The sequence below is a fragment of the Salmo trutta genome, chromosome 9, assembly GCF_901001165.1.
Source record: "Salmo trutta chromosome 9, fSalTru1.1, whole genome shotgun sequence".
NCBI classification, from domain to species: Eukaryota; Metazoa; Chordata; class Actinopteri; order Salmoniformes; family Salmonidae; genus Salmo; species Salmo trutta.
In genome coordinates this window covers 12,285,560-12,312,905 of record NC_042965.1, presented here as the reverse complement: position 1 = coordinate 12,312,905, position 27,346 = coordinate 12,285,560, and the positions used below count along the sequence as shown (strand labels likewise).

At 42.8% G+C, this 27,346-nt stretch overlaps 1 protein-coding gene across 1 annotated transcript in view; it reads right to left on the bottom strand.

Annotated features, from left to right (window-relative positions):
- LOC115199901 (spermatid perinuclear RNA-binding protein) overlaps positions 1-27,346 on the bottom strand; it is a 53,142-nt gene that overhangs the window by 15,320 nt on the left and 10,476 nt on the right. Inside the window, exons 2-11 of the mRNA XM_029762436.1 lie at positions 16,546-16,701; positions 15,497-15,738; positions 14,986-15,151; positions 13,634-13,778; positions 8,112-8,206; positions 7,815-7,910; positions 5,573-5,684; positions 5,316-5,413; positions 1,987-2,089; positions 1,752-1,835 (exon numbers count right to left, since the gene is read on the bottom strand). Of these exons, the coding sequence (XP_029618296.1) occupies positions 1,752-1,835; positions 1,987-2,089; positions 5,316-5,413; positions 5,573-5,684; positions 7,815-7,910; positions 8,112-8,206; positions 13,634-13,778; positions 14,986-15,151; positions 15,497-15,738; positions 16,546-16,548 (1,144 nt within the window). The 5' untranslated portion in view covers positions 16,549-16,701. The remainder of the gene's footprint in view (positions 1-1,751; positions 1,836-1,986; positions 2,090-5,315; positions 5,414-5,572; positions 5,685-7,814; positions 7,911-8,111; positions 8,207-13,633; positions 13,779-14,985; positions 15,152-15,496; positions 15,739-16,545; positions 16,702-27,346) is intronic.

Sequence of the window (27,346 nt, the reverse complement as noted above, 5' to 3'; positions counted from 1 at the left end):
GTGTAACAACACCTGCACAGGATCGGTACATCACACCTGCGGGACAGGTACAGGATGGCAACAACTACTGCCCGAGTTACACCAGGAATGCACAATTCCTCCATCAGTGCTCAGACTGTCCGCAATAGGCTGAGAGAGGCTGGACTGAGGGCTTGTAGGCCTGTTGTAGCCTGGTTCCTCTCTAGGTTTCTTCCTAGGTTTTGGCCTTTCTAGGGAGTTTTTCCTAGCCACCGTGCTTCTACACCTGCATTGCTTGCTGTTTGGGGTTTTAGGCTGGGTTTCTGTACAGCACTTTGTGATATCAGCTGATGTAAGAAGGGCTATATAAATACATTTGATTTGATTTGTCGCTGGACCAGACAGGACTGGCAAAAAGTGCTCTTCGCTGACGAGTCGCGGTTTTGTCTCATCAGGGGTGATGGCCGGATTCGCATTTATCATCGAAGGAATGAGCGTAACACCGATGCCTTTACTCTGGAGCGGGATCGATTTGGAGGTGGAGGGTCCGTCATGGTCTGGGGCGGTGTGTCACAGCATCATCGGACTGAGCTTGTTGTCATTGCAGGCAATCTCAACACTGCTTTACAGGGAAGACATCCTCCTCCCTCATGTGGTACCCTTCCTGCAGGCTCATCCTGACATGACCCTCCAGCATGACAATGCCACCAGCCATACTGCTGGTTCTGTGCGTGATTTCCTGCAAGACAGGAATGTCAGTGTTCTGCCATGGCCAGCGAAGAGCCTGGATCTCAATCCCATTGAGCATGTCTGGGACCTGTTGGATCGGAGGGTGATGGCTAGGGCCATTCCCCCAGAAATGTCCGGGAACTTGCAGGTGCCTTGGTGGAAGAGTGGGGTAACATCTCACAGCAAGAAGTGGTAAATCTGGTGCAGTCCATGAGGAGGAGAGGCACTGCAGTACTTAATGCAGCTGGTGGCCACACCAGATACTGACTGTTACTTTAGATTTTGACCCCCCCTTTGTTCAGTAACATTTCTATTAGTCACGTCAGTGGAACTTGTTCAGTTTGTTTCAGTTGTTGAGTCTTATGTTCATACAAATATTTACACATGTTAAGTTTGCTGAAAATAAAACGCCGTTGACAGTGACAGGACGTTTCTTTTTTTGCTGAGTTTAGGTCTAGTTCTATACAGTGGATTCTGATTTTGTACTCGGTTAGCATGGCAGGTGTCAAGGCATGTCTAATCTAAATGCCCAGGCAGACCAGGAGTGAGATTGAGGAAGGGAGCAGGTGTGTCTGATAGTGGGAGAACGTGGTGGTGCTAATACAAGGACAGCGTCCTATAGTGTCGGTAAGTGTCCTGTGAGAGGTAGCGAGGTGTGGAAAGATAATTGTGTGAGAGACTGCCTGGAGGGGGATTCATCCCCAGTCCATTTCAACCCCCTATCTGTCAGTCACCTGCTTTGAACTGTGGAAGATCGAAGTCCTGTGGGATTGGAGTCACAGTGAGGGGAAATTGAATTACTGTGACCCAGACATCCTTACTAGCCATGAGGGGTAGATGAGAGATGGTATGAATACCCCACTCAGAATGCCATTTTTGAGTATTGACATTCTGGAATGTACCAGCATTCTATTATAGAGTTCTTATATGGGCAATTGGCATAGGCTGATCTACAGGAAGTCTACGCATCTACATTACATCAAGTAGTTCTCTAGGCTGAATGGAGAGGAAAGGGATTTCCCTACACTCAGGAAGGATTTAGCCAGAGCAGCAGTGAATCTGACCTCTCATCAGGTTGTGTTTCATCCTCTTGAAGAGCTGTCTGTCGTCAGTGTGTCTGTCTTCGTGCTGCCTTTTACGACAGGTTCCTGTGTGATACAAATTATGGTTTCACCTTCAGGAGAGCAGAGACAACCTGAGATCTCGAGCATGCGCACACACACACACACACACACACACACACACACACACACACACACACACACACACACACACACACACACACACACACACACACACCTTTGTCCAACCCGGAGAGTCTGTGTGACGGTTTGGTTGGAGTGAGAGGATTCATATTCAGGACCTTATAAAGCTGTCCAAAAGCTAGGAGGCGTAGCGCATGCTGAAACAGACAGACACAGTATAATACCAGACAGAATGAGGGCACAAAACAAGAGTCAAAAACAACCACAAGCCCTATAGGAATGAGCGATGCTAGAAATACCTACTAGAATGTAATCAATGGGTGAATTAAATACAGAACTCTCGATCAATAGCATGTATTTAATATTATACTGCGAGATTCTGCTATTTAAGTCTATATGAAGGAAGTTAGCAGTACTTTCACAAGCCAATGCTAGCATGCGTTAGCGTAATGACTGGAATTGTACAGGTACAGTAGCATTGCTATGCCAAAATCTAGCAGTACCCCATTAATTTACTTGATTAGTATTTTACTATTGTATTAGGATCCCCAATTAGCTCTTCCTAGAGTCCAAATAGGAAACAAAACACAACACAACACTACAATTAATAATACAATACAAAAAATATTTAAAAATGCCTCTTAATACTGTGCATTTCCCAGCCTCTACTCTGGACCTGGGGACTGTGAAGAGACCTCTGGCTGCATGTCTTGTGAGGTACCGATGAGTATCTGAACTGTGTGCAAACTGCTTCAGTACCAGTTCAGTAGATTTGGCATGGGTCCCCAGATGCTCAAAAAGTTCTACAGCGGCACCATCAAGAGCATCCTGACCAATTGCATCACTGCCTGGTATGGCAACTGCTTGGTATCTAGCTACGGAGGAGTGCGTACGGCCCAGTACATCACTGGGGCCAAGCTTCCTGCCATCCAGGACCTATATACTAAGCGGTGTCAGAGGAGAGCCCAAAAAACTGTCAAAGACTCCAGTCACCCAAGTCATAGACTGTTCTCTCTGCTACCGTACGGCAAGCGGTACCGCAGCGCCAAGTCTAGGACTAAAAGGCTCCTTAAAAGCTTCTACCCCCACCCAAGCCATAAGACTGATGAACAATTCATTAAATGGCCAACCGGACTATTTACATTGACGATAAAATTTGATTTGACCTCTTCCCATTTTAACAACCATAGAGTCTACATGTTTTGACCATAACAGCTTACTATCTAGGCTTACCCCCAGCAGTTTTAACTTTCTCAATCACCACACTATTCAATAAGAGATCTTGGAAAGAGTTGTTACACTGGGAGCATATACACACTTGCAACAACCTTGACTTACTGTACAGCGCATGGACAAAACAGATTTCCTCCTACCTGGAGCGAGAAACCGAGAGATCCTCCTCACCTTCCTCTACCCTCCCTATAGTATTACATTGCATTCTGCTCAGGGACAGGGGCAGTCCAGAAGTGTTTTATGTAAGCAGCACTAAGCAGTGCTGGTACACTGGGAATGCTTTCCCACGCTCATTAGTGGGCTAATTAGGCCTCCATCATGAGTGTCCTCAGCTCCAAGGGGCTGTAGAGGTCGAGTCTGGGGTGCTGTAGCAGCACTGATCCAACTATAGACCTCGACTGGGCCTCTGGGCCTCTTTAAATAAACATCATCCAATCAAAGTGAGGGAGAAGGTACTGTAACGAGGAGAGCAGTGTCATTTCTTTCCTGATGTATACAAGTCTGACTTTACAGCATTGTAGGTATGTAATATACAGTTGAAGTCGAAAGTTTACATACACTTTAGCCAAATACATTTAAACTCAGTTTCACAATTCCTGACATTTAATCCAAGTAAACGTTCCCTGTCTTAGGTCAGTTAGGATCACCACTTTATTTTAAGAATGTGAAATGTCAGAATAAGAGTAAAGAGAATAATTTATTTCAGCTTTTATTTCTTTCATCACATTCCCAGTGGGTCAGAGGTTTACATACACTCAATTAGTATTTGGTAGCATTGCCTTTAAAATTGTTTAACTTGGGTCAAACATTTCAGGTAGTCTTCTACAAGCTTCCCAAAATAAATTGGGTGAATTTTGTCCCATTCCTCCTGACAGAGCTGGTGTAACAGAGTCAGGTTTGTAGGCCTCCTTGCTCACACACACTTTTTCAGTTCTGCCCACAAATTTTCTATGGGATTGAGGTCAGGGCTTTGTGATGGCCACTCCAACACCTTGACTTTGTTGTCCTTAGGCCATTTTGCCACAACTTCGGAACTATGCTTGGTGTCATTGTCAATTTGGAAGACCCATTTGTGACCAAGCTTTAATTTCCTGATTGATGTCTTGAGATGTTGCTTCAATATATCCACATAATTTTCCTTCCTCATGATGCCAACTATTTTAGGAAGTGCACCAGTCCCTCCTGTAGCAAAGTATCCCCATAACACGATGATGCCACCCCCGTGCTTCACGGTTGGGATGGTGTTCTTTGGCTTGCAAGCCTCCCCCTTTTTCCTCCAAACATAACGATGGTTATTATGGCCAAACAGTTATATTTTTGTTTCATCAGACCAGAGAACATTTCTCCAAAAAGTACAATCTTTGTCCCCATGTGCAGTTGCAAACTGTAGTCTGGCTTTTTTATGGCGGTTTTGGAGCAGTGGCTTCTTCCTTGCTGAGCGGCCTTTCAGGTAATGTCATTATAGGACTCGTTTTAATGTGGATATAGATACTTTTGTACCTGTTTCCTCCAGCATCTTCACAAGGTCCTTTGCTGTTGTTCTGGGATTGATTTGCACTTTTCACACCAAAGTACGTTCACCTCTAGGAGACAAAACGCATCTCCTTCCTGAGCGGTATGAGGTGTTTATACTTGCGTACTATTGTTTGTACAGATGAACGAGGTACCTTCAGGCATTTCGAAATTGCTCCCAAGGATGAACCAGACCTGTGGAGGTCTACAATTTTTTCTGAGGTCTTGGCTGATTTCTTTTGATTTTCCCATGATGTCAAGCAAAGAGGCATTGAGTTTGAAGGTAGGCCTTGAAATACATCCACAGGTACACCTCCAATTGACTCAAACGATGTCAATTAGCCTATCAGAAGCTTCTAAAGCCATGACATTTTCTGGAATTTTCCAAGCTGTTTAAAGGTACAGTCAATTTAGTGTATGTAAACTTCTCACCCAATGGAATTGTGATACAGTGAATTATAAGTGAAATAATCTGTCTGTAAACAATTGTTGGAAAAATTACTTGTGTCATGCACAAAGTAGATGTCCTAACCGACTTGCCAAAACTATAGTTTGTTAAAAAATAAATTTGTGGTGTGATTGAAAAACAAGTTAATGACTCCAAACTAAGTGTATGTAAACTTCCGACTTCAGCTGTATGTATTGTAGGTATGTCACTGATGTATTTAAGTGTCTCACCTGTGCATTGTGAGTGATAGCCTGAGCCTGTTGGCCTGTGATCACTGACAAGGTGTCTGTTGGCTCCTTCTCACAGGGGTCGTGAACTCCCGGCCCATCTGGAACAGCAGTAAAAATCCACATACATTGTATGGGCTTACTGGGCTAACTCAGCCCATCCACCCCCAGTGAATGGGCACAGTAAGTCCCATTGAGGTCAGCAGACCACTTTCCCAGGGGATACCTGGATATAAAACCTCATAGTCCCAGTGACTGACCTGGGAGGAGGATCCCTGAGGCGATGCACTCCATGACCCTGCGCAGGGCCTCTCCGGGCCCCAGAGGCCGGTTACAGGTGGCTATGGCCTTCTCACAGATCAGCTCTAGGGGCTGGGGGGGGAGAGAGTATTTAGTATTTTATTAGGATTCCCATTAGCTACTTCTAAAGCAGCAGCCACTCTTCCCGGGGCCCACACAAAACATGAAATAACATTAATAGTCAAGTAAATCACAAAAAGGACAGAACTAAATACATTTACAATACAATACACGCTTTCGTACATGTATGCCTTAGCATCCCATGCATTATGTACACATTACAACTGCAATATTGCATTTTCCAATATATTATAACCCATTGCTCCCTTTTGTTCGACTCTACTGCTTAGACAATTGCTTTGTCTAAGCAGGTCCTGATATCCTAATCTCACAGCACCAGTTCTGTAAACACTAGTAGAGAATATCACAACATCACGAACAATCCGTAATTTTTCCGTTTGACGTCAATACTATGCATAATCATGTGAGTCATAGACACTAGTGAACGCAAGCGCAACACACAAAAGAGAAAATGCAATAATCACGAGGAGTTTCACCGAAGTCATTAAGTCCTGCTCAGTTCCACCATGAACAGAGCCACATATCACGCAGCAACCTTGAATTGTATGGAGTTGCACCAAAGTATCACTCCTGCTACGTTCCCCTAAGGCAAACGCAGCAACCATGAACACAATAGCATCTCACGCACTCAGGTAAATTCCCGACGTGAATAAAGCTACCTTGAGGGACAACACCACACACAGAGGATATCTAAACTCAACATGTACAGCACCAAATATACAGTGCATTCCTAAAGTATTCAAACCCCTTGAATTTTTCCACATTTTGTTACGCAAGACTTTATTATAAAATGGATTAAATCGTTTTTTTCCTCATCAATCTACACACACACTACCCCATAATGACAAAGCAAAAACAGGTTTTTAGAAAGCTTTGCAAATGTATTAAAAATAAAAAGCTGAAATATCACATACATAAGTTCAGACCTTTCACTCAGTACTTTGTTGAAGCACCTTTGGCAGCAATTACAGCCTAGCGTCAATGACGCTACAAGCTTGGCACACCTGCATTTGGGGAGTTACTCCCATTCTTCTCAAGCTCTGTCAGGTTGGATGGGGAGCGTCGCTGCAAATCTATTTTGAGGTTTCTCCAGAGATGTTCGATCGGGTTCAAGTCCGGGCTCTGGTTGGGTCACTCAAGGACATTCAGAGACTTGTCCCGAAGCCACTCCTGCGTGTCTTGGCTGTGTGCTTAGGGTCGCTGTCCTGTTGGAAGGCGAATCTTCGCCCCAGTCTGATGTTTTGAGCGCTCCGGAGCAGGTTTTCATCAAGGATCTCTCTGTACTTTACTCCATTCATCTTTCCTTTGATCCGGACTTGTCTCCCAGTCCCTGCCGCTGAAAAACATCCCCACAGCATGATGCTGCCACCATGCTTCACCGTAGGGATGGTGTCTGATTTCCTCCAGACGTGACGGTTGGCATTCAGGCCAAAGGGTTCAATCTTGGTTTCATCAGAATCTTGTTTCTCATGGCTTGAGAGTCCTTTAGGTGTCTTTTGGCAAACTCCAAGCAGGCCGCCATGTTCTTGGTCACCTCCCTGACCAAGGCCCATCTCCCCCAATTGCTCAGTTTGGCCGGGCAGACAGTTCTAGGAAGAGTCTTGGTGGTTCCAAACTTCTTCCATTTAAGAATAATGGAGGCCACTGTGTTTTTGGGGACCTTCAAATGCGGCAGACATTTTTTGGTAGCCTTTCCGAGATCTGTGCCTCTCCACAATCCTGCCTTGGAGCCCTACGGGAAATTCCTTCGACCTCGTGGCTTGGTTTTTACTCTGCCATGCACTGTCAACATATAGACAGGTGTGTGCCTTTCAAAATCATGTCCAATCAATTGAATTTATCACAGGTGGACTCAAATCAAGTTGTTGAAACATCACAAGGATGATAAATGGAAACAGAATGCACCTGAGCTCAATTTCGAGTCTCATAGCAAATGGTCTGAATATAAGGCATGTTTTTTATTTTTAATTAGAAAAAGATATAAAATGTTTTTATTTAATCCATTTTAGAATAAGGCTGTAACATAACAAAATGTGGAAAAAGGGAAGGGGTCTGAATACTTTACGAATGCACTGTACATGATGTGCATACACCTCTTCCTCCTCTCCCTGGACCACTTACCCATCCTTTGAGAGGCTCCCACACAGTTAGTCTGTTGCACATGTCTCTGAAAATACGCATGACGATGACACACGACTTCAGATCGGTCACTCTGGCCTACAATGTGAACAGACAATGTGAACAGACTCACAATAAGAGTCCAGTGATGATAAAAAAAAACATGTAGAGTCCACCATCAGGATTGCTCAATTCTTCAGTCATACAAAGGATATTAAGCCATTTAATGTTCCCCAAATATCCCTCTAGGGAGCAAACAGTTCTGAATGAGGTATGTGAAAATCAGAACAGATGTCCCACCTGAAACCATTTGGTGTGTCTGAGCATTGCCAGGGCAGCCTGGCACCACCGCCCGTCCAGGACCTCATCGAGCCCCTCCACCTCCACACCTTCCTCTGGAAAGAGGGACAGGATGAGGACACAGATGGCATTGCCCAGGGGGCCTTCAGACAGACTGCAGCACAAACACAAACTGCATCTGAAATGGTACCCTATTCCCTATGCGGGTGGTGGTCAAAAGGAGTGCACTTAGGGAATAGGGTGCCTATTTAGGACGTACCCATAGACACACATGCAAGTAGGGTGGCTGGATATAATTAGCTTCCTACTGGTCTGATCTTTTTTTATTTAAATGGGGAGAATGGAAGGGGATAATGTCTGGAGATTAGTTCTGTAACTACTGTCTTGAGGATCTCAAGGATGTTTAGAGAAGTAGTGGGAAAGCATTGGTATTGTGAAATTGAAAACATTTAATTTAGTCATAATTCAATTTGTTTGTCAGGCATCGTAGTAGGACGCCATGCTGGTATTTTCTGTCTTGCAGGTCAATCAGATGTTTATGGTTACTAAACCACACTGGCTTACTGTGGGATAAAACCTGCCCTGTCATGGCTGGAACTGAGCCATGGGAGAAAATAAAAAACAACAGTAGAACATCAACATCAGAGTGAGGAAGGATGCCACCACGGAAAGAAAGTGAAGGCTCAGTTTCTCGGGAGCAGCTAGCTACGAGGTGTTGGCTCTGGGATGAGAAAACAGACCACACTAAAGAACTCTGGGCTTCATCCCCTCCAAATAAGTAATGTGGAAAATTGGCAATGGAACCAACATTCAATTACAACATCTACTGTATATAAGCTTACAGCTAGAACCACAACCAATTATGGCTATTTCAAAGTTACAAAAAGATAACCCCACTCCGCACAATCAAATTTGCAATGCTTTTTTTGGCATGAATTATATTGGCTAGTACCTCTTATTTTAGAATGGGTAATTGTATTATGTGATGAATAATTGACTCCAACAGTTGGGACAGGTTTTTCGCTCAAATATTTATATTACCATCGACTAACCAAATTGGATAGTCATGTCCACTTATTTTTAGGTTTTAAATGTTAATTCCTGGCTTGGTTTATTGAGCGAGTTTGGAAATAAAATAGATTTTATGATTTCTTCAATTGCAAAATCTTGGTCTTATAACATTATTAGCTTTTGAATTTAGGGGTCACACTGGCCATTTCAAATATAAGGTTAGTAGCCATGTGCAGGAGCGTACTGTATTTACGGAGGGGTTTGTAAGAGCAGTCTATGTGTGGTTTTGCAGATCTTTGCCATAGAGACTGTTGTGAAAGCTGGACATTATGGAAGAGTTGGAACACAAACAGGGTGAGAAAATGATGTGAATGGGTCAACACATGTCACACCTCCTAATGCTAGACTGAGGGCCTTCATGGTCTGCCCCAGGGGAGACCTGGGAAAAATAAAGTACAGTCATCTGCTAAGGATCTTGGCCCAGGGATTGCAAAGACTTAAATAGGACCATAAAGGCACAGAATATACACTACAGCGGCAAGAAATAGTATGTGAACCCTTTGGAATTACATGGATTTCTGCATAAATTTTACATCAAATTTGATCTGATCTTCATCTAAGTCACAACAATAGACAAACACAGTGTGCTTAAACTAATGACACATAAATTATTGCATTTTTCTTGTCTATATTGAATACATAATTTAAACATTCACAGTGTAGGTTGGGAAAAAGTATGTGAACCACTACGCTAATGACTTCTCCAAAAGCTAATTGGAGTCAGGAGTCAACTAACCTGGAGTCCAATCAATGAGATTTGGTTAGAGCTGCCCCATTCAAGATATATATATATATATATCTTTTTTTTTTATCACTAAATTTGAGTTTGCTATTCACAAGAAGCATTGCCTGATGTGAACCATGCCTCGAACAAACGAGATCTCAGAAGACCTAAGATTAAGAATTGTTGCCTTGCATAAAGCTGGAAAGGGTTACAAAAGTATCTCTAAAAGTCAGTCCACGGTAAGACAAATTGTCTATAAATGGTGAAATTCCAGCACCGTTGCTACTCTCCCTTGGAGTGGCCGTCTTGCAAAGATGACTGCAAGAGCCCAGTGTAGAATGCTCAGTTAGGTTAAGAAGAATCCTAGAGTGTCAGCAAAAGACTTACAGAAATCTCTGGAAGATGCTAACATCTCTGTTGATGAGTCTACAATATGTAACACACTAAACAAGAATAGTGTTCATGGGAGGACACCATGGAAGAAGCCACTGCAGGTCTGAAGTTCGCAAAAGCGCATCTGGATGTTCCACAACGCTACTGGCAAAATATTCTGTGGACAGATGAAACTAAAGTTGTGTTGTTTGGAAAGAACACACAACACTATGTCTGGAGAAAAAAAGGCACAGCACACCAACATCAAAACCTCATCCCAACTGTAAACTATGGTGGAGGAAGCAACATGGTTTGGGGCTGTTTTGCTGTCTTACGGCTCTGGATAGCTTGCTATCAGACGGAAAAATGAATTCCCAAGACATTTCACAGGAGAATGTAAGGCTGTCTGTCTGCCAATTGAAGCTCAACAGAGGAAAATACGCCTTCTGGAGTGGCCCAGTCAGTCCTGACCTCAACCTGATTGAGATGCTGTGGCAAGACCTCAAGAGAGCGATTCACACCAGACATCCAAAGAATAATGTGGAACTGAAATAGTTTTGTAAAGAGGAATAGTCCAAAATTCCTCCTGACCGTTGTGCAGGTCTGATCCACAACTACAGAAAACATTTGGTTGAGGTTACTGCTGCCAAAGGAGGGTCAACCAGTTATTAAATCCAAGGGTTCACATACTTTTTCCAACCTGCAGTGAATGTTTACATAGTGTTCAATAAAGACACGAAAAACAATAATATTTTGTGTGTTATTAGTTTAAACAGACTGTCTTTTGTCATGACCAATTTATGCAGAAATCCAGGTAATTCTAAAGGGTTCACATACTTTTTCTTCCCACTATATATCTCAGTCCCTCCAGGATTTCGCAGGGATTTTTTGTGATATTTACAGATATTTACATGCACTGACGAGGGAAAACGTTTGTTGGCATGTGGCTTGATTGAACCATATTATGCAGTGATTGGTTAAAATAGCGAGCCCTCTTTTTGTACTGCAGTGATGGGTCTCAGTTTCATGCGATAATATTGCAATTATTTGACTGTTTTATGCAGAAATAGTTCAGTGATTGGTCAAATTCTCAAGCCCTCGCATAAAAAAAAGAAAAACCAGGCGAATGGAGCCTCAAGAGCCCTTCCTACGCAGAATTGTCTCCCTAGTTTCCACCAGCTGCAGGTCATGACGAAGCCATCAATCATAAGGAACACATTCCAAAAAGACAACCACAATTAGAGCTCTCTGACGTCATCAGCTTAGACTTTGATTAGTGACCACAAAACTAAGAAAATGAATAACACATATTAATATCTTGGCAGCAGCTAATGGGAATCCATAATTTATACAAATACAACTGGCTTTACAACATGAAGTTATGGGATGTCATTCTGAGCAAATCAACAGTAAAGTTAGTCGTCGAATATCAATGGGCAAAGAAGTCTCCGACAAAATATCAAATATGTTGAATATCGGCAATATAGAAGGCAGTTGGATACCAGTTGCCTGTCTTCTGTCGGCTTTCAATTGGACATTGACCAGAATTTCATGGTGTACAGCAGGGCTATTCATTGTCGGCCCTGGCGAGCGAAAACATTTCTGGTTTTCATCCTCTCCTTCTACTAATTCAGACCTGGGACAGCTGGTGAGTGCAATTAACCTACGAAGTAGAAACAAAAAACAGAAGGGTTTCGGCCCTCTACGACCGGAATTGAACAGCCCTGGTGTAGAGTAACCCAGAGAAGATAAGTACAGAGTGAGGAAGAGGAGCGATGTCTAGGGCTAGGCAGAGAGTGGTTTTATAAGGGGAGCCCCTTGTACCCGGGCGTCCTGCGCTGGGCCTCGTCGCTATGCTGGCTCCAGCCCGGCGCTCCCAGGTTTGATAATCCACAAAACACTGGGCTGGGGTGCTGTGGTAAAATAAAGACATTTGCACACTATATAATACTCCCAAACATTCTCTGGAGAGAACCGTTTCAGGGCGATGTGTCTTCCTCAGGGTTGAGGATGCTGTGGTAAGAAATAGAATCCTGATTCTATGGATAGAACAAACTTCAGTATCGTCAGTGTTCTACTCATGTTGTTCCCCAGAACTAGAGGTTGCTTGAGAGCTTGTGCTGAAGTGACATATTGTGTTGATTACACAATTAAAATGAAACTTCTTTGCTTGTCCTGTGTGGAATATTCAGAGGCTGAGGGCAAAATCTTCCTCTCCTAGCATTCGTCTGCTCCAGTGTTCCAACGTTTTAACTTTTTCCCCAATTTCATGATATTAAATTGTTAGTTACAGTCTTGTCCCATCGCTGCAACTCCCCCATGGACTTGGGAGAGGCGAAGGCCGAGAGCAATGCGTCGTCCGAAACCCGACCCTGCCAAGCCGCACTGCTTCTTGACACACTGCACGCTTATCCCCAAATGTGTCGGAGGAAACACCGCCCAGCTGGCAACCGCAGTCAGCTTGCAGGCGTCCGGCCCGCCCACAAGGAGAGCACGATGGGACAAGGAAATCCAGGCCGGCCAAACCCTCCCCTAACCCAGACGATGCTGGGCCAATTGTGCGCCGCCTCATGGGTCTCCCGGTCACGGCCGGCTGTGACACAGCCTGGGATTAAAACCCGGGTCACTGCGATGCAGTGCCTTAGACCGCTGCGCCACTCGGAAAGCCCTAGTGTTTCACAACTAACACTCAATGCAACATTTATGCTGCGAGGACCTTTTGTACAGAACGCTGAAAATATTTTCTTTCAGGTCACCCCTAGTGGGGTTGACACACTACAATAGATTTTACATAATTGCTGCTCTTCCCATCCTTGAAATCATTTTATTTTCATTCCCTTTTTTAAAAAGCACAGCATAAGCACTCCTCTCAGTCTCCAGTGCTGCATTTTGCAGTTTCCCCACTAACTGGATGTTGGGCAAGGATAGGATAAGCACCCTGACTCTCTGTTAGACAAAAATAATGAGAGAACGCTGTACGGAGAAACCGGAGACAGACGGCTATTTTCACAACTGACCACCTCCGGTCAGCTTTCAACCCTCCTTTATCACCCTCGCTCCATTACCTCTTTTCTCCACACCCCATTCTTGTCATCTTTAACCTCTGCTTTGTGCATCCCTCATTCCCTCAACCTCTCCTAAATTGTCCTTCTTTTCTCAACCGTGCCTTGTTAATTTAAGGACCACAATGAAAATAACAGTTCAGATTTTAAAAGTACATGTTGATAGATTTTAAAAGTTATATTGTCTCCAGCTGGAACAGCTTTATGTTTATTTTAATTATCAGATTAAATCATACATTCAAATAATACAATTTTAAAGAATCTCAGTAGAGGACAGACAGAGGGGTAAATACCTTGGTCTTTGGCAGTGTGTTCATCTCTCATGGCCAGTGAGGACAGGGTGACCTTCAGGGAGAATTTGGGGTCGTTGATGTTGACCACCCAGATGGCGGACTCCGACACGCTCGACCGCACCTCGTACTTGTCCTCCGTCAGCGTCTGCAAGGGCAACCAATGAGGTTTGAGGCAGCTGTGGCATGTACACAACATGTTCAACACATTCCCATTACACACTATTATATTATTACAATTTAAAATGATCAGAACATGTTTGAACTTCATAGGCATAACAAAACTTCCAATTCCATTTTCAATACATTTTCAATACATAATTTTGTAGTGATTATGTTCACAAGGAGAAATATGTGTATTCTCTAGTCTAGTAGCTAGTTCCTTTGAAGAATGCATAATGTCTCTCCTTGTGTCAACCTCACTCCACTTCCTTTGCTGAAAATGGAATCGTCCCTTGATGATAACCTGCACAGCAGACTGGATCGGTAATTAACTGGGTGATAAGGAGGGAGGGAGGGAGGAAGCACAGGGAGACCATGTACAGTAGTCACGTCCGCACTGCACTACAGAAAGCAGTGGTGGATGTAGTCACGTCCGCACTGCACTACAGAAAGCAGTGGTGGATGTAGTCACGTCCGCACTGCACTACAGAAAGCAGTGGTGGATGTAGTCACTAGCGCGCCTCGCTCCAGTTGTAGTCGATCCCTACTTTACCTCAGAAGCTGTGTGTGCACAGCGCAGGCAACTGTCTCGTGAGCAGGGAGCAGCAGCCAAACGGAGCATTTGCTATTGGCGACGCATCAGTGGATACTCAGACTGGTCTCAGGGCAGGTCTGCCATGTTTTGACTAGCAGTGACTTTTTCTAGCAGGTTAGGAGAACTTACCCAGCATGTTAGGAGAATTAACGGGGCATGTTAGCATAATTAGGCTAAGGTTAACTAAAATTGGCCCTCGACACACCTAGCTACCACCAGGCCTGCCCTAAGAACAGTCTCGGTTTCCACTAATGCAATTCTGCATGCAGAGCGGGGGACAGAAAGACAAGCAGCTAACGGGGGAATTTATTTCTGATTTCTGCACCTAAAAATTAGCACAGGACAGGAGTGATTTTTATCGGGACAGGACAGGAAAGTTCAGGGGTTATAGAAGAACTGTTGCGGAATCAGGACAGGATTTTTTTTTACTGGACAAGATGGGACAGGAATTCATTTTCTCTCCCATGTCAACATCTAGTCTGCACTACGTTACAGAAAGGTGTGGTATTCAGAACTCACGTTGAATAATGTGCCATCCCATTAATTTGAAAATGTTATGGTTAGTTTGCTCATGTAAAATGTTTGAGTAAAAACAGACCTGTAGTTGCAAGGGCAGGTTGGCACTAACAGTGTACAGAAGTAATTTGGTAGGTTTGTCTCTGCACATCAGGACCAGCTCCAAATCCATGTCTCCTTTAACCAGGAGGCCCTTAGCCACAAGACCCACCCGCATCACCCCACACAGGATCGACACACTCTGGGTCCTGGTGAAGACAGAGCAGTGCAGTAATCAGCCACATTACACTATAGTTTCTAAGGACGCCATTAAGAGAGGACTGAAGAGTTATAAACTAAAATGTTTTGTTTTCAGACACTTGTCATATGTCGAAGTTACATTTATGTAGTCTACACATAATCACCAAAATAGAGGAAGAAATATCTACATAAGTGCTTTGTTAAAACCTACTATATAGAGCAATGGAATCAGGTGGATAGTGCTAGGCCAAAAACAAAAATGTGCACCCTGTTGGGTCCCCAGGACCAGGATTAAGAAACACGAAAATGTAAAAGTACCTTAAGCCTTTGTGAAATTGTAGAAGAGAACTCACTTTGTGCTGCCGTGGGTGCCTGTAGAGTCTCCAGCAGCCTTGATGTCGACGGTGGTGGTGGTGGTTGGGGCCTTGCTTAGGGAGGCGTTGAGGTTGTCCATCCAGTCCGACACCTGTTTGAGGGCACATTCCACGGTGGACACCAGCTTCTGGACAGCCTCCAGCTCCTCTGGCAAAGGGTAGATGTTGGCATGCTTGGCCATGACGTGGCAGTCGTCGTTGGCGAACGATCGGATGGACCTCTGAGAGGAAGGAAAAACAAATAAAGAACGAGTCAGTCATTCAGAACATGTGATCCTTTATCAATATTCTAAAGACAAATGAGTTGGCCAGTTACAGTAAGGTGTTTTCTGGGTGGCAGACATGCCATCTTACGCCGCATATATTTGACAGTGACACCTCCTAGCAACCGGTGCTGCTGCCAATTTCAATTTGTCCTACTTACGAACCCAGTGTGTGCTTTCCTAGAAATCAGCTGTATCAGTGAATGTGTGCCGTTTTGCAAGCCCAACTGTACACAGTACAGGGAGAGCACCATGTGGAGCTTTGAGCCCAAGCTCCTCTTTCCATCCCTCTCTTTCTCCATCTCTCCTCCGTCGCTCCATCCCTCTCTGTCTGCAGTGTGTAGGCATCACTCCTTACAGTGGGTTATTTATGAGAGGGTTGAATAATTCATAGGCTAGTGTGTGGAGACTGGGGAGGGGAGGCTCAAGTCCTCAGAGGTGGGAGGTGGTGAGGTGGGTCATTAACCACGACCTAGCTCATCTCTTTCAGTACCACCAGGGCATTCACACCTCTATATCTAAAGAGAGCGGAGCACATCAACAACACATACAGTACACATCTCCTATATTTCTCTTCCTCCTCTCAAACAAACTGTCTTTATTCAAGATGTGACATACAGACGCATAAAAACAGAGAGTCAGACCCGAACATACATTATAGCCACAGAAACATAGCCTACTCAGACAGACATCCTCGCACTCAGACAGGCAGACTCTCTCTCTCTCTCTCGCTCTCTTTCTCTCTCTCACACACACACACCTCACCATCTCTAGAGGAGAGGCAAGGTCAACAGGAGTGTGACTGGGTTTGGTCTAAGTTCGGACCAGGGTCTCCTAACTCCGCCTCCTCATGCAGTCACCTCTGACCCATCAGCTAGCCCTTGTGTCCCACGTGGCAGAGATACAGGTAAATCAGCACAGCTGTGGGAGGGAAAAAAGGAGATGGGATACAAATGATGAGCATTTAGCACACTGGTATATGCCATAACTACAAACAGCCAACATCAACCAAATGTATGCTATCAATGGCAACCAAGTGTACAGTGCATTCGGCATGTATTCAGACCCCTTGAATTTTTCAAAATGTTGTTACGTTACAGCCTTATTCTAAAATGGATTAAATTGTTTTTCCCCCCCCATCAATCTACACACAATACCCCATTTGCAGAAATCTCTGCAAATGTATTAAAAATAAAAACCTGATATTAAATTAAATGTTGAAAAAGGGAAGGGGTCTGGATAGTGAAAGATAGAAATAACTCACTTTGTTATTATGGGTAACAAAAATTTCATCATAGATATATTTTGACCTTGACCTAACAACCAGAATACAAGCTATTCATCAGAGCATTCCTTGTTTAACATTTTCAATTTAGATCCGAGTGTCATTATCTCAACCTGAATGGAGAAGCTAGGTGATTTTATTAGGGATAATTAAAAGTAAGCCACACTGATTACTTTTTAAGCACTTCGAAAACCTCTGCACCAGCAGATGGTTAGCACAGCATGAGACAAAGGGAAAGAGACACAGAGGCTGACACAACTCTCTTTTAAAAAAAATGTAAGGTTATGTTCTGACTGAAGTTACGAGTGTAAAAACTCACATAGTAAATAGGCAGGCCGGCTGTTTTTACATCCATTGAGAATGACTATAGTTCCTCAATGTAGCCTATTCGAAAAATCTTTCCAGCTCTCTCCCTTCCCATAACCACTCAGCTGAAAGGGGGAGAAAAAAGAATAATGCTCTGATCCAGTGGAAACATCATAAAAAAGGCCTATCCCTTGTGCAAGTAGTCTAAAGCTGAGTCGGTCTGTCCGGAGTTCACTGGCAAGGAAAACTGAGGGCCCAGAATATTTTAGACAATGTTGCAAGTTTGCTAGCAAGAGCTTCAGGCTAGACCAAGTTAATAGTTGATACAATGTTTTAAGTTCCTTGCAGACAGGCCATGCATAGCCAATGTGATATATAGGATATATTTTTTTTTTTAAATCAGGATATTTTCTACTTCACTTCCACAAATGCTGTTTACATTGATATCCATACTGAATGAAGCACTTAAGGGACCAGCTACGACATACCATCTGAATTTCTGCCTGTTTGATTGGCAATAGCTCAGGATACACATGAAATAACCCGGGAATCAATAGAACGTCGCTGATATGCACATAAACAAAATAACATAACATTCAAAATGGGTGAATCTTTCCTTTTCACTTAATTTTAAGGGGAAATTAGTTTGTGCAACTAATTTAAAAATAAGGGGAAATTAACTTAAGTTATTTTATGCAACCGGGCCCTGTTCTAAAAATATCTATTGAAATCCAACTGTCAAATCCGGACTAGTGGACTAGTCAAATTCCGGGATTTGAGATTGCAGCTAAGGTCCTAATCCATGTTTATGAAACCAAAAATTAAAAAGTATCTTGATGTAGCCTAGCCTAACTCAGTGCAATTTAGTCCAGGGGGGAAGCTTTAAATCTCGCTCTGTGAAATTGGCCCTAATTTATGTAACAGAGGCCCAGCTGTCAGAAATGGGCTGCTTTAAAAATAAATATAAAACCATTAGGCTAAATTGTACACACAATTTGAGCAGCAAGCAAGGCATAGGGCTCTCTGTTTTGGTTAGCTAACAACTGCTCTTATTCTACTAGATTGATAAAGCAGTGTAAAGTGTCTTGATGGAGTGATACAGGAGGCCTCAGGCTCCATGGGCCAAACCATCTTTCCAAGGAATCTCCAGTCCACTCAGTTACAGGCAACTTGAGGACAGTTTTATAGCAACTTAACAGCCATGTGCATGTTCATGTGAATGCAACAACTGGCCTACATGATGTTGTGGTTCCCTCAAATATTTAATTTGTCCTCAAGTGTTTGTGGAGTCCTGCTGTGTCAGGCAAGTTGGGCAGCGCGTCCCTGATGGGGATTACAAACGCAGCTGGATTTGTAATGAAACATCAGTTTAAAGAAAAACACTTTTTATATTTAGGATTATGCCTTCATTAATACATATGTGAGAAAACTGATGTGCTGTATAAGCAAAATGCTCTTATACCAGTCTATTCCTAAAAGTGGTTTAGAAAGGTGTGTGTGGGGTTTGGTTTTACTATGCTTGTGGGGACCAGAAGGATAGTAAAAATTCGGACAAGTGGGGACATTTTGACAGTCCACACAAAGATAAATACTTTAGGCGTAGGAGGGTTAGGTATAGGGTTAGGATTAAGGTTAGGGGGTAGGTTTAGGAGATCGGGTTAGGGAAAATAGGATTTTGAATTGAATCAATTGTTTGGTCCCCACAAGGATGGAACAACAAATGTGTGTGAGAGAGAGAGCGAGCCCGACCAATATGGGATTTTTGGATCCGATACCAATTTTATGAAGGCAGAAGTCACCGATATCGTTTTTTCTTTAGAGGTGGAATGAAAAACAGACCTTTTTCTATACAAATTGTGCTACAGATAGTCTATAAGATTATTTCTTAACCTGTTGGGGCTAGGGGGCAGTATTTGCACGGCCGGATAAAAAACATACCCGATTTAATCTGGTTACTACTCCTGCCCAGAAACTAGAATATGCATATAATTAGTAGATTTGGATAGAAAACACTCTGAAGTTTCTAAAACTGTTTGAATGGTGTCTGAGTATAACAGAACTCATATGGCAGGCCAAAACCTGAGAAGATTCCATACAGGAAGTACCCTGTCTGACAATTTGTTGTCCTTCTGTTGCATCTCTATCGAAAATACAGCATCTGTGCTGTAACGTGACACTTTCTAAGGCTCCCATTGGCTCTCTAAAGCCGGCAGAAAGTGTAATGGGGTGTCTGCTGTCTCTGGGCGAAGAACAGCAGGAGAATTTGTGAGTGGTCAGCCTGGGCACAGTGACACTGGAGATGCGCGTTCATGAGAATTCTAAAAAAAATTCTTTCAGCCTTTGAATGAATACAACGTTGCCTGGTTGGAATATTATCGCTATTTTACGAGAAAAATAGCATAAAAATGTATTTTAAAACAGCATTTGACATGCTTCTAAGTACGGTAATGGAATATTTTGAATTTTTTTGTCACGAAATGCGCTCGCGCGTCACCCTTCGGATAGTGACCTGAACGCACTAACAAAAACGGAGCTATTTGAATATAACTATGGATTATTTGGAACCAAAACAGCATTTGTTGTTGAAGTAGAAGTCCTGGGAGTGCATTCTGACGAAGAACAACAAAGGTAATACAATTTTTCTAATAGTAATTCTGAGTTTAGGTTGTCCCAAACTTGGTGGGTGTCAAAATAGCTAGCCGTGATATGTACTCAGAATATTGCAAAATGTGCTTTCGCCGAAAAGCTATTTTAAAATCTGACACCGCGATTGCATAAAGGAGTTCTGTATCTATAATTCTTCAAATAATTGTTATGTATTTTGTGAACGTTTATCGTGAGTAATTTAGTAAATTCACCGGAAGTTTGCGGTGGGTATGCTAGTTCTGAACATCACATGCTAATGTAAAAAGCTGGTTTTTGATATAAATATGAACTTGATTGAACAAAACATGCATGTATTGTATAACATAATGTCCTAGGAGTGACATCTGATGAAGATCATCAAAGGTTAGTGCTGCATATAGCTGTGGTTTTGGTTTTTGTGACATATATGCTTGCTTTGAAAATGGCTGTGTGATTATTTTTGGCAGGGTACTCTCCTGACATAATCTAATGGTTTGCTTTCGCTGTAAAGCCTTTTTGAAATCGGACAATGTGGTTAGATTAACGAGAGTCTTGTCTTTAAAATGGTGTAAAATAGTCCTATGTTTGAGAAATTGAAGTTATAGCATTTATGAGGTTTTTGTATTTCGCACCACGCGATTCCACTGGCTGTTGAGTAGGGTGGGACGCTTGCCCAGGGAAGTTAAAAGATACTCTAAATGATGATTTAACAAAATATTAAAATGAACATTGTGTTGTTATGTGTTAACATTTAGACTACGTTACCCATCAGGCTATGCGGGGAGCGGTGGTTGACGAATGCCTTGCATGGCTAAACATGGAGTTTGCTAGCTGAAGCATATGTTCATTAAAAGTAGTTAAACCCAACTGTTTGTCATTATATAAGGAACAAACATAACATGGTGTCAGATCGGTAGTCGCTATGACAAGACAGAGAAAAGAAAGGAGTAACTCTGCAAATTTCCGCGATGAAAATTATACATTCTACCACAAGTCAAGTGGCGTGAGTAGTCAAAGACGCTAGCTTGCAAGAGCGAGGACAACGAGCCGCAGCAGCGAGAGTGACAGCAGCGAGAGCGAGGCTGCATTGGAATATGTTGACGAGCAGGTTGATGAGCAACATACTGAAGTAAGAGAAATTGACACTGTTCCTGTTCTCCGTCATGGATAGGCTTAGTCCTCCTACTCCTTTGCAGTTAACAGGCAATTTAGCTGACAATTGGAAACTTTTCAAGCAGAGATTCAATATCTACCTAGCAGCCAGTGGTGCAGGGAGAGACGACAAAGTGAAAGCTTCCATTTTTCTGCATGTTATTGGAGAGGATGCATTGGACATTTACAATCGCTTCCAGCAAGACGAGGCAAACATGACATTGACTGTGCTAATGGCTAAATTTGTACCAAGCCAGAACGTCATGTTTGAGAGATACAAGTTTTTCACTCATGATCAGAAACAGGGAGTCAGTTTTGAGCAGTATTTGGCTGAGCTGAACACACTGAGCAAAACGTGTGAATTTGAAAATCTGAAAGACTCACTAGTGAAAGACAGGATAGTCTGTGGCATACTTGATAATGGACTCAAGGAGAGATTGCTGTGTGAGCAAGATTTAACTTTGGATAAAGCAGTGAATATATGTAGAGCAGCTGAAACCACCAGAGCACAAGCTAAAGAGCTGTGCAGGGATGAGACGTCAGTGCATGCAATAAAAAGAGAGGAGCACCACACACAACGCCTTACAAAACAAAAACAAGCAAAAGAGAGAAATCAAAACACTACATGTGGAAAATGTGGATTTAGCCAAAAAAATGCCCTGCATATGGCAAATCATGTAACAACTGTGGGATAAATAATAATTTCTCAAAATGCTGCAAAGCTGAGGCTACAAAAAAAAAAAAAAAAAAGTTCACACAGTCAAGGAGATTGAAGAATTCTTTGTTGTTTCTGTGGAAATATGCAATGCAGTAAATGAAACTATAATACCATTCAAGCTTGATACTGGAGCACAGGTAAACCTGTTGTCGCTGGATGACTACAAAACACTGAAGGTGAAGAGCAAAATACACCTGGTGAAAATGAAGGTTACTGGTTATACTGGGGAGAACGTACCAGTCAAAAGGTAGCTGCATAGTAACTTTACAGCACAAAGGAAAACAGTTAAGAGCACAGCTGCTGATTGTGGAAAAGAGTGTACAGCCTATTCTAGGAATCAATGCATGTGAAAAGCTCAATTTGTTGAAAAGAGTGTATGTAGTGACATCAGACTGAAAATGACCAAGAATCGCTACTGGCTGAGTATGAGGACGTATTTGAGGATCTTGGATGTTTACCAGGAGAACACAAAATATGTAATGATGACAAAATTACTCCAGTTGTGCATGCATGCAGAAAAGTTCCATTTGCACTAAGGAAAAAGCTCAGGAACTCGGACACACGGAAAAGATGGACGTCATCACAAAAATTGATGGACCTACAGACTGGGTAAGCTCACTGGTTATTGTGGTGAAAAAGAACGGCAATCTCAGGATATGTCTAGACCCGAGAGATCTCAACAAAGCAATCAAGAGAGAGCATTTCAAGTTGCCAACCAGAGAAGAGATAATGTCGCAGTTTGCTGGGGCAGAGTAGTTCAATAAGCTTGATGCCTCATCAGCATTCTGGCAAATGAAGCTAGATGATGCAAGCTCAAGGCTATGCACATTCAACACACCTGAGGGCAGGTACAGATTTCTTCGTCTACCATATGGGATTCTCTCAGCGCCAGAGGTCTACCACAAGACAATCCACATGATCTTCAAGCACATTCCAGGAGTGGAGACTATGATGGATGACATCATCGTCTGGGCGTCCACAAAAGAAGAACACGATGCGAGAGTGAGACAAGTGCTGGACCTGACACGGAAAGTCATCCTAAAACTAAACAAGGACAAATGCGAGTTTGGTGTGAAAACACTTACCTTCGTGGGAGACGTACTTTCAGAGGATGGAGTCAAACCAGACCCGAGGAAAACATCAGCCATCAACAACATGGAGCGCCCGAAGAACAAGGACGATGTGAGACGCTTGGGCATGATCACCTACCTTGCAAAGTTCATACCTCAACTGTCAGCACAGTCCGCTCCACTCAGATGTCTTCTGGAACAGAAAAATGAATGGGAATGGTCCCATGAACATGAAAACTGCTTCAAAAACCTAAAGAAGACAATCACAGAAGAGCCAGTGCTCAGGTTATATGATCCAGAGAAAAGCACAAGGATTTCTGCAGACGCGTCACAGTTTGGTCTGGGAGCAGTTCTTCTGCAACAGCATGACGACACATGGCAACCCGTCGCTTATGCGTCCAGAGCCTTGACAGGCGCAGAGACAAGGTATGCACAAATAGAGAAAGAACTAATGGCGAGCACATACGCTTGCGAAAGGTTTCACCAATACGTCTACGGACGAGACTTCGAAGTAGAAACCGATCACAAACCATTGGTGTCAATCATGTCTAAGCCCCTGAATGATTGTCCAATGAGAATCCAGAGACTGTTGATCAGACTGCAAAAGTATGATGTGAAGATGATCTATACCCCGGGAAAGTTCATGTTCGCCGCCGACACTCTTTCTCGAGCAGTCGACAAGAAGGCAAGCTTCGACACACAGAAAAACAGATTCAGGCCTACGTCGACATGATCGTAGCATCACTTCCTGTGTCTTCTGAGAGAATGGAGCAGATCAAAAGAGAGACCGCAGCTGACCAAACAATGACAGAGTTGAAAGAAAAACAAGTGTCCAAGGAGAATACAGGATTACTGGATGTGCAGAGCAGAGCTCACCGTTGTGGATGACAGTGTTCAAAGGCAACAAGATTGTCATTCCCATGACACTACGCAAAGAAATGCTACAGAAAATACACGAGGGCCACTTGGGTGAGGAACAATGCAAACGACGAGCACGAGAAGTAATGTACTGGCCAAGAATGAACCAGGAAATCCGCCAGACCACTGCTTCATGTGAACTGTGTTTGACCTACAGGCCAAAGCAGCAAGCAGAGCTGCTAATGCCTCATCCAGTACCCAACAGACCCTACTGCAAAGTTGGAGTTGACCTTTTTGCAATGGCAAAAGTCACATTGTTGTTACCAACTACTACTCAAACTACCCTGAAGTAGCAACACTGCTAACTACCTCCAGCAAAGCTGTAATCACCTACCTGAAATCAGTCTTTGCAAGAGATGGGGTTGCGTCTGAACTGTACTCTGACAATGGCCCGCAGTTCTCAAGTTCCGAATTCCGATCGTTTGCTAACGACTGGGGATTCCAACACAACACCTCCAGCCCCAACTACCCAAGGTCCAACGGCTTAGCAGAGAGTTCAGTCAAAATTGTCAAAAGGTCTGATGAAAAAGGCACACGATGGAAAGGAGGATTTCCTAAAAAATCTGATGATCTACTGCAGCGCACCGCTGCAGAACGGACTTTCACCTGCACAAATGTTGATGGGACGTCGCATCAGGACCAACCTAGCCATCCATGAGGACTTGCTAACACCCAGAGGTGCTCACAAAGTCAAACTCGAAGGAAAAACAGGAAGACAAACAAAAATAGCGACACGACAAAAGTGCAAGACACTTACCTGAACATCATGTACGACTCCGAGACATCACTACAGGAACCTGGATGCAGCAAGGGTGTGTGCAGAGAGAAGTTGCACCACGATCCTATGAGATCCAAACGGAGCATGGATCACAACTGAGACGAAACAGAGTGGATCCTCCTAAGGATCATCAGGAGGATACTGCTAAAGCGTCAAATGCCTTTAGAAATGAACAATTCAGTCAGAACACCCTGACTGACAATGAACGCTGTCCAACTGTTTCAGGAATTGAAGAACATTTTATTTGTAGGTTACAGGATATCCACCAAAAAGTAACTATATCCTCTAAATACGACAGTAAATACAAAACTTGTTTAGTTTACCTTCTTAGGTACACCTTAAAGATGTGTTTGTGCTTTTCTAATAACCAATTTCTGTGTTCATGTAAGTGTCTGAACGAATCCACACTATCAGTATCTTCAATTTGGCAGTAAGCCCAGAACCTTGTTTTGAGAATGAAAGGATCTCTCAGTTTCAAGGTCTCAGCTTGGAGAGAAGAAGCTTCGTGAGGTATTGGTCAGTCACATGAATGAACCAAACGTTAAAGATGAATTAATTATGAATAAGCTAAATCATGCAAATATAACTTGTCTGTGTAAGCAGAATATAAGAGAACTGCCCCAGGAGGGCTCACTTCAGACCTGTACCGGTAGTTTGACTGTGACCTCTCCAGCATGCAAATAATAAACAATAATTCATTTAAGATTGACTTTGAGTGTCCCTATGTAGAATTTCCACGACACACAGAAGCCATACATATGTACATTACACTATTATTCAATACAAAATGTATTGACTATAGATTTCAACTGAAAATGGCATGCGCTGATGACTTTAAACGTTTATGCAGGCAAATGGTTGCCGCACTGGTTTGAGTCACACGTTCTAATTTAGCTAGCTAGCTAATATTAGCTACTTAGCTCATCATGAATGCAAGCACATGGCCTGAATGATAGCTCTGCACCAATTGTCTTGCTTTTTGCAGATTCCGTATTTCGGAAAACTAACTAAATAAGCCCACTAACTAAAATAATAGGCCCTGACAGTAACAGTATTATTTTTGTATCAAGGACAAGTGTTCACACAAGTATCACAGATTGCTAGCCAGCCAGCTGACATGATCTAAGTGAGAATGTGAGGACGACAGGGCTGCTTGCTTGAAGTATACTTTTGAATATTTACTTCATAAAATTAGGGTTGAATGGCGGGAACCCGATTACCGAGATTTACCGGCCAAAACCACTCCCTTTTCCCAGCATAAATAACTGAGAAACCGGTAAAATATAATAAATTATTTATACCAACAGCATGTGAAATGTAACTGTTAAATTGTATGCAATGTCTAAATCTGGATTCTCTAGGGCCTTCTTTCTGGTCACTGCATGATGAATAATCAACACTCAGCCCATCTCAGTATGTAGACCTATCATCTCACGGTAAAAAAAATGTATTGTGACAGGTAGACCTACATTTACTGCAGCATAGCCTACGCAACAGTAAAATAAAAGACTGAATGCGTGTCTAATTTACACATCTCTATCTGGCTTTCGGGGGTCACCTAATTTTTTAATTGTAACGTTTATTGTTTTGTAGCTGCAGAGTTTTAAAACACTCCTATAGCAATAGAAAAAAAGGTAAGCAATGCTAAGGTACACAATTGTAGATTTTGGTAGACAGAAGGTGCTCGTTGGTAAAAGGGGTAAATTGGTCATCAAAAAGAAAGGAGGACCAAGAGAGAGCCTTCATTTAATTAATTAAAATGCCATTATTTGTATGGCATGTTCAATGGTAACAAAGTTTAAAAACTGCCGCGTTTCGGCTGAATGGCTTTTGTCAGGGAGTACAAAGATATGATAATATAACATCCTCTTTTGAACAGCTTTTTCGAATCAACCCTGCTTTGAAGAGGGAGTGGTTACAGAATTCATTGGACCACACAGAGTAAGAAATACTATACCCATTAAAAAAAAATGAAATAATGTAGCTATGTTATCAAAAATGCATCTCAAGATTAGAAGCATCAGAACCCTTAAAAAGGTAGTTCTAACATTGAATATGACTGGGCAAAGTGTTAAGAATAGGAGAGCCATCTATTTTATAGTACACTAGAACATAGAAAACATGAACCAGAACAGTATAAACATAGCTGAGGGCAATAGAGCAAAATGTCCACTAGATGACAGCAAAGGGACCTCTCATGACCCTACAGGAAAGGTGAGAAATCAATTTCTTTCTGCCCTTCATGATACCACAGATGTGTTGAACAAAATTAAGGAATTGAACGATATAGCTACAGCTTCCTTTTTGCTCACCATGGATTTATAGTCTCTACACACCACCATTGAACATGAACAAGGATAGGCAGCTAAGCACCATTTCTTGAGTACCCGGCCTGTGACTGAGACGCCTCCCACAGAATGAATGGACTCTTAATAATAACAACATCTTTGTCTTTCAGGACTACGGTTGCAAAATTCAAGGAACTTTCAATAAATTCCTTGCTTTGCCCAAAATCCTGGTTGGAGGATTCCCGGAATCAGGCGGGAGTAAGCAGGGAATCTGGATCCTCTAACCAGGATTTCTGAAAACCAAGGAATTTATTGAAAGTTGCGGGAATTCTGCAACCCAATTTAGGACCATATTTTTTAATATGGTAAAAGGATGTTCCATGGGAGCTTGCTATAGCCCTTCCAACCCTGGTTTGGACTTAGGTA